Source organism: Telmatherina bonti, assembly GCF_933228915.1.
Source record: "Telmatherina bonti genome assembly, chromosome: 5".
Classification (NCBI taxonomy): domain Eukaryota; kingdom Metazoa; phylum Chordata; class Actinopteri; order Atheriniformes; family Telmatherinidae; genus Telmatherina; species Telmatherina bonti.
In genome coordinates, this window is record NC_136623.1 from 11,084,370 (window position 1) to 11,097,345 (window position 12,976).

Below are 12,976 nucleotides of genomic sequence, written 5' to 3' on the forward strand. Positions count from 1 at the left end.
AGATGGCAAAGTTGAAAAACTTGGATCTACTTTTCTTACAGTAAAAAGTTCTTAGCTAACACAAAGAAACCTGCAGTGGGACCGACTCAGAGGTAAAATGACCGGCTTATATGTAAACATGACCATCAGGGGAGGATGAAAGAGAAGGTAAATGTGTGACAAATTGTCGTCACCTTAGATCAGATGAAAAGAAAGAGCAGAAATGAGAGTATTTTAAAAACAGTCCATGAGTAAAACATATTAAATATCTTTATTCACTCCCAATCAATGCTAATGAGAGGGATATGGGCTGGGGAGCGTAATGAGACAAGCAGAGGCTTTATCAATGCTCTGCTGAGAGAGAATAAATCAAAATTGACTGTGCCAAACTCCAGTCAGGCACTCCAGGTACATTAAAGTTCAAAGAGAAGAGAGAAAACCTCCAAACACTTGAATCCAAATTGCTTTACCATTTACTGCTGAGGCTCTGCTCTAAACAACCATCAGAGTAAACATGTGACTCCTACAGAAAGTTCAGAGCCATTAAACACAGAAACTAGTTGGATCCAAGCTGAGAGTTGAAGTGCTTAAGTTCATATGAAATGACAGCGACATAGCCATTATTTCATGCTATTTAGAGATGAAGCGTCTCCAGGGAATGTGTTTTATTGAATTTCGCCAAGGTATTCAGAGTTGTTGCCCGAATGTCTGCGCTTTAGATAACTACGTCGTTCCCACTCTGCCTCACTTCATTTGAAAAGGATCGTAATGTAGGAAAATGTCTGTATTCCACCCCTACTTTTGTACGGCTTTCTCACAATTTCCGAACGTCTGAAGGAGCCACACAGGGCTCAAGGCTTTAAAAAAGAAAAAAAAACTTTTGTATTGACATCTTGCTTTTTTAAACCCCACTGAGGGAACAATTTCTGCCACACATCCTTTTCATGGTACACCGGTAAAGCCTTTTCAACATGGGTTTCCAAAATATCCTGTCTGGGGGCAAACAAAACAGTTTGTTAGTCACGTCTAATGCAACTTCTCTTTCTGTGTACCCTCTTCAGAGAAGGCAAACCTTGCTAAGAATGGGACGCTGAGCAAGTCTGTATCTCCGCTCGATCCCTTCAGTTGGAACTTTTTAAACAAGCACTGCTGAGAGATGTCTTTGTTTGAGTTCAGATCACTGAAAGACATACCTCAAAACAGCGTGCTGAACAATGGAACCTTAGTTAAGGAGGTATGAAAGCATGAAGACACGGGCAGGATTTACGAGCGAGGACATACCAAATCCTACTTGTGGTGAGAGAGCACCACGAGAACACACACTTGCAGCAGATGCCTCATTTACTTATCACACTGTATCACTTACAGAATCCCAGGGAAGCCAAAAACACTCCATATCGCGGGGCATCTGAGGTCAGCCGCAGGTGCAGGAATATTTTACAAAACAAGACATTTATTCCTACCTGGGCTTTCAGCAGCACACATCCTGGCCAAGGATTAGTGCTCTCACTTCCATCCATAATACAAGCATGAAATTGTTATCACAGCAGGCTGTAAGCCAAACACACAAACATGGGTGCAACACTGTGTTTTTGTGCTGTTGTCAAAATATCAGTACGCAACAGACTAAACAGGAAGGAGACGAAACTGACCGTAAGGCTTGACAAATGTGGTGTCACTTCAGTTCACTTCATCTACATGTATAATTTGGATTTCTGTTCATTAAAGAAGGGAAAAAGATTAAAATATAAATATTCAAAAGCTAATTTTTTGTTAACTTGTTAAATTCACAATTCATCTGTTTTGGGATACACATCTAATAATTTTTCTAGTCATCACAAAAATAAAAAGTTAAATTAAGAGATAATGAGCTTTACAAGGTGTCCAAAAAATTCTGAAGCTCCAGCATTACTGCAACAAGCCACATATTCTGCTACAAAAATACCAAACCGAGACCGATCTGTCAGCAACTGCTTGTATTTGCAACAATAGCCATGTTTACATCAGAGTTTTAATTTCTCTTTAATTCTGATTAAAAATCAATTCTGCTTTAAACAGATAAAAAATGATTATCTAAACACCTAATTCTGAATGAATTAAACCTATTTCCAAAGTAAATGCCTGGTTTATTCTCATTTTAAATTCGTACTGATAAATTCCTCTATCATGTTAACGTTCATTCTGCACATGCTTGTTACCTTTTCGGTCATGAAAAAAAGAATTACATAGGGGCCAAGTAAACTGATTAACATTAAAATAAAATGGAAACCATTTTAGTTACTCCCTAAAAACAGAACCACGGCTTTATTATGGGATGGCCTGATTTAATAAATGAAATGAAAAATTAAATTAAAAATACTTTATTAATACCCAAATTTTAATAATCCCCAAAAATAAAAAAATAAAAATCCCATATTCATGTTTTTTTCTTTTTTTTGTTTTTATTATTTTAAAGAAACATTTCAATATAAGATACGGCTGCATTTATGTCAAAACGTGCATCGCTTGCCTAAATTTGATATTAAAATGCGACTTTAAATGTTACTGTGATTGAAATAAACAACAACTGCAGTTTGTGCTGATGTAAAATCTGAGGTGAACATACAAGTGTTGGTAAATGTTGCAGCAACCTTTTATCCTTTTGGCTCCAAAAAAATCATGAAAATCATTACTTTTGGATCAATTAGCGCCTAGATGAGGTAAACTTGTGCTTCAGTTTGTAATCTCTGTGCAGCGTCTTTTGCATCTTCAAGCTAACTTGGTACACAAATTTGTGACAAAAATGATTTCAATAAAACGTTGGATGCATGTTTCCAGTACTTGAACTAAAATTGGAGAAAATATTTTGTTTGAACAACTTTAAATAAAAGAACTGACAATTTTACACTGAACTATGTAGAGAGACATTACATATACTAATAAAACTGTACTCTGTGTTTAAAGCAGATATGGATACAAATGCAAACTATAAAGTCATCTGAACACACGAGCAGCTGAGCGGTGACATGCAAGCATTTGCATCCTGTTTAAAGCCTATAGGTGAGGTCAGGGATAGTTTTACCTCTGTGCTCATTTTTCTTTTACCAGATAAACATGTGTACCAAAATGTATCTACAAACACAAGAACAAGCATCGCAGGAAGGTGAAAAGAACAAAAACAACCACTGATGATGCCTGTAAAATTAAAGTATAATCCCTGCAAAGATGCGCTTCTGTACAACAGAACTGGGAGAAAACTCAAACCAGATCTACTGTGGGTGGTCAGAAACGGCTCAAAATCAAGTGGCAAAACAAATATACATGTATTTTTGCCCATAATCTCTGAGATTGAATGTTTACAAACTAATTGTGAAGCGTTGGCCCACATGAATCTCCAACAAGCACATACAGTCTGTTTAAACACAAATTCTCTGTTGGCACGTCTTCTCCTGATTGTCTGCTGGAGTCAGAGTCATGTCACATCAGTCCAAACAGAACACTTTCTGGTCTTTTTAATCTACGAAATCAAAGCTGAGTAAACACGGCTCTGGTATGTCTAATTCCTTGAGCAAAACTCCAGCGGTCGAGTTTCACACATACCAACACACATCTGGAGCTTTCTCAAGCATGGTAGATCAAGCTTGATATCCTGCACATGTCAAGGCAGTGCAACTCTCTCCCAAGACTCCGGCAATAACTCTACAAAGACTTTTAGTAAGGAAGGGAGAGATCCAGGGGCTTCTGTCTGAGCGGAGATGTAAGTTTTCCAATGAGCGCAATCATCCACTTTTCCAGGAGAACTCTGATAAAGTTTTAAGACATAATCATCCGAACAAAGAAAAGTACTTGAGAAAAGCTGTGCGAAAGGCCAAAGTAGATACCGAACTGTTACTCGAATGAGAAATGTAGCGGCCTCACACACAGAGATGTAAAATCCATCACAGAGATGCGAAGAAAAGTAAAGAAGCTTTGTTAAAAACCTTTTCTAATTTCTGCAATGTTTTGATTGAATTCTCTCATGTTTGTTCTGTTAAATCTTTTCCCCCTAAAAATTCTTCCAAACAATCAATTTACCTTCATTTGATAAAAGACTAATCGGTGTAATTTAAAGACAACATGAGTTTCAGAATAACGTAACGTCACTTTTTTTAGAAACTAAAACATTGACAAACTATCAGTGTGTTAAAGTTTCCAACACTCATTCATCACAGCAAGTACATGCAAGTTAGCTCTTCTTCTGAGGTTAATTACTGCGACTCTAAGTGAAAGTCTGGGAGTGTGCTGAGACAGCAGACATCCTTAATCTCGAATGACCTCAGCAGCATGGAAATCCAGAAACGTCACAGCAGGAGGTTGAGTTAAACTGTGTAGGGTTTCACCTGTCTGCCTTGTTGGGCTTAAACAGGATTAGCCTGACAGATGCAGCGTGAGGAAAAAGTGCGGACTAGGACCTCTGGAGAAATAATTTTCTCTCAATTCCTCCATTAGAAAACACTTCAGAAGTGTTTGATTCCTCTCGAGAGCACTAAAATGAGGATCACACTCTACTTATGGAACTTTGTGGTGAACTCTGATTGTTAATAACTTTATAGAGTGTTTCTTTTAGCACGCTAACCACAGGCATGGCAATGCCAGTTGAGCTGACTAAAACAACTTTTGCACGGATCGCTACACAGTTTCATGCAGATATATGAGGTTCCACAAAGTCTAGAGACCCTCTTTCCTTAGTTACCAGCATGGGGTAATTACATATTACCTAAATCATGTTCCTACAGCGATCCATGGATGTTGTACTTTACAGTAAAACGGGCAGTATGAATACATTTGCTCCTATTGTTATGAATCATTGTAATGATCCTCCATTACATTTAAGCTTTAAAGGTGGAGTATGTAAGATTTTCAATATTTTCAAAATAAATTAACTAAAAAAATCATAATTAGTTTTTTTTAAACATGTAGGTTCCAGTCTGTCCATATTTGATGTGTTATTAAAATACAAGTTTAATTAATGACAAAGACCCTTCTTAAATGTTTGCCTACCAGTAAAAAAAAAAAGTGCTTTTTGTCATTTGTCATTAATCAAACTTGTAATTTAATAACGCATCAAATATGGACAGACTGGAAGCTACATGTTCAAAAAACTATCTAATTATGATTGTAGTTATTTTATTAGTTAATTTATTTTGAAAAATATTGAAAATCTTACATACTCCACCTTTAAGTACTTTTTAGATTATAAAGTGAACAAGTAAAAAGCACGCTTAAAATTTTGGTATGCCAGGTGAGCTAAACATGAGTGGTAGCATTTTAGCAACATCAAAACCAGTTATGATCCTCGTCTTTTTATCCAGTCTTTTTGCTCCTACAGAAACAGTTCTGGTCCAGTCTGCTGCCTCTACTATCAGTAAAAACTCCAACAAACAGCTGTTAAACTTTCCACCTCCAAAAAGACATTGGGAGGCAAAGGTGGGCTGAAGCAGCAGCTAACTCCGTTGATTTTACCCAGAAGGGTAAGCAGACATGGGACTCTGCTGGAACTAGAAGAGCTGTGCGGTGTTTATTGCTAAATCTTGGAGCAAAAAAATTCACAGCTAAACAGGCAGTTTTTCACAGCTAACTTTCTCTGCTATAACGTCCCCCGGTTTTGATTTAGACCTATGCTATGTACCTCTTTTTCTCTCTCCAGCTTAATTATTCTTAAAGGGGCCACGCTTTTCAGCGTTGTAAACAGCACCACGTCTCTGTGCAACGAGAAGTCTCATCCAAACAAAAGCAGTCAACTTTTAAACAAAGTCATCAATTTATGTGCCATTTCGACTAATTAATTAGTCATGCATTAGTCTCTAATCCATACAGATGCTAATTTGTGAATTGCTATTTTGTTACAGCATACAACATCAATTGTTAAGCTTAGCTTTACGAAAAAGTTGAAGCCACAAAGCATTCATGGACAGATGTAACATTAGAGCAATACTGACCATCTAAATTTCATGGGAGTTCAGTACTTGAGCACATCAGTTTTACTGAGTCATCAATTAGCTTCCACTCCTGTTTTTATTTTCACAATAAAATCATAAATTATATTAAAATAATTAAAAACCAACCTATAGATAGCTCTAAAACCCGCACAACAAAAAAAACTTCGGCCAAATGGGAGCCAAGAGATTGCTCCGATATTCAACCAAAGGATCATTGCTGTAAGAGTCAGGAGAAGTGATAGTCTTCACTGGTCTTTGTTGACCCTAATGAGGGTACAACTCTACGAGTGTCACAGCAGCGTCTTCACTGGGTCGTGTATAGTTTCACCTGTCTGCCTTTCAGACTCAGATCTGAACAGGTCGAGGAGAATAGGCCTGTAGAGTCCTCTTCTTTTCCTCCTCCCTTTTCTTCGTGGCCGGCTAATCTCCTTTCAGGTTTAGAGTTCCAGGTCCGGGCTCTTTGAGGAGGAGGAAATATGGGGTTGGGTAAACATCAGGGCTCTCACTGCAGGGATTACAACACCCATATATCAGGGTGACAACTCCCTTTTCAGAGGATGACAAGTCACTCGGACCCTGTGTATGAAGGGATCCTATGACACTTCCTATCGCAGAAGGAGACACAGATAGTGTACACCAGCGTTTTCACAACATCGTGTCAGTTTATGAGGATCCAGTGTCTCAGTAGTCTCAGCCAACATCTTTAGATTTTCACACGCTGCACCTGATGTTTGGCTTGTGGGTATCTTTGGTAGGTAACAACAAATGGAAAGGGACTCTCGAAAGGCGCTTTGATCACGTCTTTTCAGTGCGACTGCTGTTCATTGCCCGTGAATCCATTTCACTTTCGTCCCGCTGACAAAACCAAGAGGCATGCATGGCAACTCACCGCTGGGCGCAATGTGCATGAACGAATGGGTTTCTTTTCCACTCTAAAAAATGTGAAACCACAGTCGGGCTTCATTTGAGAAAAAAGAAAAATACCATTTTTATGCAGTCAGACATCAGTAGGAGTCATTGAGGTGGATCATTTTCCCAAACTCCCTGGGATAGACATAATTCCATGTGTGTTTCTTGCTTTTTTTTAATTTATTTTTTTTATTAACTGACAAAAGATATAATTCGATTAACTAAATGGCTTTTTTCCCCCAACTGTTGGGTTTCTCCAATAAACCTCCAGCGATGCATAAAACACAACAGCCATCTATAACCTTTTAAGATGTAAGAATTAATCTACAGCTTTTTCTTTCTGTAAAAAAAACATTTTCATTTAGTAAGCGTAATGGTTTTAAACCATTTCAGTGACATGAAGTGGATTTTGTTAGAGTAAATTGAATATTGTTGTAAAATACTGTACTGGATTGAGATCTGGAGACTGTTGAGGCCGTTGGAGTATAGTGAACTCACTGTCATGTTGGAGATAATTTGAGCTTTGTGACATGGTGCATCAGCCTGCTGGAGGTAGCGATCAGAAGATGCTACACTGTGTTCATAAAAGGATGGACATGGTTGGCACTAAGTGGCTCAAAATGCACCAAAAATATCCCCCACATCATTACATGCTAACCAGCATTTAAATAGCTCTGAATTGCATGTTAGAGTAATCAACAGCTTGATTAAGTAGAAAATAAGCTGATTAAGCCATAAAAAGAAATGAACTCTCAATAAGTCAAGTTAAAGGTGAGCTCCACCTCAAGCAGCTTTTAACAGTTAAATCATACTTTATACAACACTGTTATTCAAGTAATAATTATCTAATAATGCAAAAATAGTCACATTGAACATGATTTCTCCATTGAAAATTTAGTTTTAAACGTTTGTTTAAAACAAATATTTAGAACTTAAAAACTTTTATTACTGTTACTTGTGCTTTTAAAGTATGTCGCTTTACTTCAGCTATGTGAATGTTCACTCAAACAAACGCAGTAGTTATAGGATATTGATGGGAAATATAAATGAGCCAAGTTTAATTACAGCTGCATTTGGGTGAAAGAAATTAGACACACGGTTTTTATTTGTGAGATTTGCAAAGCCAAGATATTAATTTTTTGGCTTTACGCTTAACCCACAAACACAAAAGTGGTTTTTGAACTGTTTATTCAAGCATATTGTAGCTGCATATTAATCATTGAACTGTTTTCTTTTCCCCATTCCTCAAAAAGATTTCTAAAAACACATTTTTCAGACATCCATTGCAGGAAAAGTTGAAATGGGCAACTTCTCTAAGAACAGCTCAGTGGTGGTAAAATGACTGTACATCTCCCATGATGGGTGTTAAACACAATAAATGAAGTCTAATTTTAAATGTCTTTTACTTCATGACCTAAGAAGATATATATTACTAACAAAACCTCACCGGAGAAAAATAACTTTCGTTTTAGGTGAAATTAGAAGGTTAGTTAAAGGTTTCTTTTATGCTAAAGTGATGACCTCCATGACTTTGGCTCACGTTTGACATGAGCGCAAACAACTAAAACCAGAACACTAAACTCTGAGAACTCACCCATATTAAGGTGAATTTTTTTAATGCATGGTACAGAGAGTAGATTGTTTATTAGATTCCAAACAGTGCAGCTGAAACTGGGACACAGAGCGCACAATGTAAAGAGAAAACTGAACTGGTGAATCGAACAGGAAAGGCACATGCACAAAGCTCCGGACAACAGCACAGCTAATTATTTTCAGTCTGCACTGGCTTGCCTTACAAACCTATGTAGTCTCCCAACAGGAAAGCCTGACCTTTCATTACAAAGAACAGAAAATATAATCCAGACTGTTGTCATGGGGAAAACACAACGTTAGCCCTGATGACACCAAACTGAAAATTTCATTTTCTGGGAACCTAAAAAGCTTCATGTCGTGTGCCAGACGCTCAGATACATAACTATAAATAAAATCCAGTCACAGACTCTTACGGTTTCCATGGATCATTATCATGATTTAATGGATTAAAGAAAAATGCATCTTCCACCAATCAGGAAATAAAATATTAACTATTTGCACAATACCAGCTGCTGTCATATATTTATGAAAGCCAAAGAATTAAAACTAAGATGATAAGCTTTATTCAAAAACAGTGAAACACTGAAAGAAGAAGTTGAAGCAGGAATTTCAGATGTGATGAATAAGACCATCTGGGGAGAATTATCCTCATTATAACAAAAAGAGTGATTTATATAGAGTTGTATTCTGTTGTTCCACTATCTCACAAGGCTAAGCATTTTATCGTGGTGAAACATGCATTATCTCCATCTACTCCCTTCCCCTTCTCTCTGTTCCCTCAGAGGAGTGGAACGAGATGACAAATTAACAGCATTAGCCTCCATAATTCAGAGGAAAACCACGATGTCCAACATCTGATAGCGGAATCAAACTCAGATGCAGGACTGCGGCGCGTTGCACGTCTCACTGCTGATAAAACAAAGCATCTCATTTTATTTAGGTCACAGTGTGATGCACCTCATGCTCTCGCTGACCCAACAAAAACCGGCCTCCTTTAACTCATCTCTTTCTTTTTGTTTCCTCTGTGCAGGAGTGTTAAAACCCAACCTGCTCAAACATCCCCCTCGCCTGAGGCATAGAGGCTTTTACCACTGATTTGTGAAGTGATTTGGCTGCCAAGAAACCTCATCTGTCACAGTGCTGCAGTTAGCCGTGAACATAACTCATGATGGATGTCATATTTAAAGCCAACAATGCCATGAATATTCAACATTTGTCTTGGGTTTGCTGCACACATCCAGCCAAAACACCATGATTTGATTTGATAGCTTTGGTAGCCGGATTCTTGACATTTCTCACAGTGAGAGACGAATAATTCAACAAAATGAATTCCACTAATTACTAAGCAATAAGTTATGGATTTCAGGTAAACCACATTCACCCTCATGACTCCATGGCTTGGCTGGCCTCGTAGAGGATTCCCATGACACCCAGTTCAACTTTAGCAAAGGGGTGTTGGTCGAGCTGCACAAAGTTTTCTACCTTCAGCACCGCTGCCTCCTTTTCATCCCTCTGGCATTCAGCTCAAACAACAAAGCTCACACATGTGGAAGAGGGAAAAAAAAGTCAACATCCTGTTCTTTTAATCACACAAGCAGGCACACATCTTTCCCACTTGTATAAAAAAAGATAGGTGATAAAAGAGTAAAAGACAACAGTCTGGCCTGAAGTGAAAAAAAAGCCCGAGGAGAGACTGGAACAAGACACTTACAAGACATTTCCCAATATGTTTGGTTTGGCCTCTTTTTAAAGGGGCATTCCTCAGGAGCTCAGTGCTCTCCAATAATAAAAAACAAAACATGAGAGAAGATGGAGAAAGGACAAAGCTCTTACTTTGGACTGATGAAGCTGGATGCCGTAGAGGAGAACGTTCTGGAGCTTCACCGTTGAGGCCAGATCCATGATGGCGGGCGGCTCTGCAGCACTGCTGCTGATAGACAGCTCATCTCCATTTCTCAGAAGCACCTATCAAAACAGAGGCCACCACACACAATAAGGAAACACTCCCATTACTGAGTATCTTTTACTAAAACTATTAGGTGCCATTTTCAAGCAGCTGTTCTCACTGAAGGCCTGTTTATCGCAGTGTTTGGGGAGGATAAGGGAAGCTCTGCTGTGTTGAAAGTAAACAAGTTTAGTTTAAACGTTGATGCATCTGAGGATTTAATGACTGTCCTTTGGGCCTTTTGCGGCTTGCTTTCTCCAATTAAGTGAGCATATTTGTGTCACACTGGTTCAGGTTATTATGTCATCTCCTTTAAATCTTTACTTTTAGTTAACTACACCACTGACAGACGCTTAAAGTGAGATTTATTCATTCCAATTATTCTGTCATATCCCATTAAAACTGGGGCAGTGAGGCGCACTTATCCGGAGAATTAATTCAAAAGTGTCAACAAGTCTTCTCTGGATGGACAATTACTACATTTTAGAGGAATATTAGTCAAATGTTTGGTGTTATCCCTGGAAGTTCAACTTGAGGCCTTTGGATTTAAAATCATCTCAGCAACTTGACAAGTCTGTGACATTCACATGAGTTTGTGGTGTTTGTCTGAAATGGGATTACAATAATCATAAACATTGACTATCAGCAAGTAGTAAGTGTAGTAAGTGTTTTAAAGAGTGCTGTTGTGATAATGTAGTAATTTAGTGTCTGGACTGCCTTTAAAAGGAGGCAGTCCAGTCTCCTGATAAATGGATGTTTGGGTCATGAATTTTGTTGAATTGGGAGCATAAGGAAGATAATTTACAAGTTGTTAAACATTTATGATAGTTACCAATATTCTTTGAAGTAATATATTCCTTGTTGCTGGGGATAGGGAAGTCTGGGCTTCACTGCTTAGGCTGCTGCCCACATGACCCGACCCCGGATAAGCGGTGGATGGATGGACTACAAAACAGTCACTTCCTGTATTTGGTGTAGTATTGCATTATGGGTCAATACATAGTGATCGCGTTAAGAGTCCTCTTCCTCGTCTGTTCTTCACACTACGTCCATTGTTGCAGTTTATTTCTGCGGTATACTAGCATAACACAAAATAAAAAACCCAAAACAATGACAGTTCCATCTTCATTGGAAGTGAAGGAAACAGAGTTTTCTTCTTCATGAGGATCTTGTCATCCTTTTGCTAAATACTAGTGCAGCACCATCTTTGGTGGGAATAGGGATATATTAATGCAAAGGTTTGGCTCGTTTGACCAAAGCACAACTTGAACGCAATCTTGGGCTGCAAGGATACAGCCCCTACAACTGAGCCGAGTCCACAATGGGACCAAGTCTGGCGGACTATGTTAATGCGAATGCAGACAATTCTCTCAGAGAATCTGCAGCAAATCTGGGTCCTTGGACACTCCAGGTCTCCATCAGCATATTGTGACAGTACAGTTAGAAAAAGTATGGCTTCTTTGGAAGTCTTGCAGGAAAAAGCCCCTCCCTAAAAACAACATGGCAGAAACAAAGAAGCAAAGCTGCCTTTTGCTGAATGAATCACAAGACTTCAGGAACAATCGTCTGGACAGATGAGACCAAAGTGAAGACATCTGGTTTGAATGCACAGCTGTTCATGTCGAGAAAGCGCATCTGACAACAAACTTAACTGTTAAGCACTGTGGTGGAAGGATGATGATTTGGGCCTGCTGTGCAGCCACAGGCCGTTATACATTATGTAGTTATTTGAAGGAGCATGAACTCTTCTGTACTACAGATTATTATAGAATCAAATAGGAGTTCTTCTAAAAACAGCTAGTAATTATTTGTTAATTTGTCTCATATGTTTAGTGTGTAAATAGTGTTAACCATGTTTCCATTCTGTAAATGGTTAACTGTCTATCCTTTTATTGCTACATTTCACTTGATTTGTATCTGCAGACCTTTAAAGGGGGTTTCTCATTTAGCAATTTCACACACAAACTCCAAAATCAATCAGAGCTTCGTACCATGTGCTTGGCAGACATCAGCATTTGCTTTCTTTCTCAATCACACTTTGGTCTAGGGAGGGGCTATGGATTTAACCTCAGACCTGCTGCTTATTTTGCTTTTGCCCAGTTTAACCAAAGACTGAAATGGTAACACAATCTAAAAACAAGTGGGGTTTTTTTGTAATGTTTATTTGCTAAAAGATTCGTCACAGATTCTGAGACTCTTTTCAAATCCTGATATATCGTGTGTTTGTGGTATTTGGACCACTAGTCTGGTACCTGATAGTGATTTCATTCATTTATTTACTTATTTGCTCATAATCCTCAGAAGCCCTTCTACCATGTGATCAAGCCTGGGATAAATAAGGAAGTAAGGCTCAGTACAAAAAAAGAGGAAAAAAGGTTTGGTGTTGAACTAAACCAGAAAATTAAGGAGCTGTGTCACGTTTGTGTAAACCACAACTTTTCAGACTCAGTTCAGGTGCAATAAAACGTGACCACAAAGTCAGATTAGAAGTGTAAAATAAGTAATGTCCTGTTAATACAAGGAGGTTAACTTTAAAAAAAGAAAAAAACTATGACAATCACTTAAAAAAAAAATTCTAAAAAGCCTTTATTTT

At 38.2% G+C, this 12,976-nt stretch overlaps 1 protein-coding gene across 1 annotated transcript in view; it reads right to left on the reverse strand.

Annotated features, from left to right (window-relative positions):
- crppa (CDP-L-ribitol pyrophosphorylase A) overlaps window positions 1-12,976 on the reverse strand; it is a 62,665-nt gene that overhangs the window by 13,293 nt on the left and 36,396 nt on the right. The window contains exon 9 of the mRNA XM_079240375.1: window positions 10,272-10,403. Coding sequence (XP_079096501.1) covers window positions 10,272-10,403 — 132 coding nt within the window. The remainder of the gene's footprint in view (window positions 1-10,271; window positions 10,404-12,976) is intronic.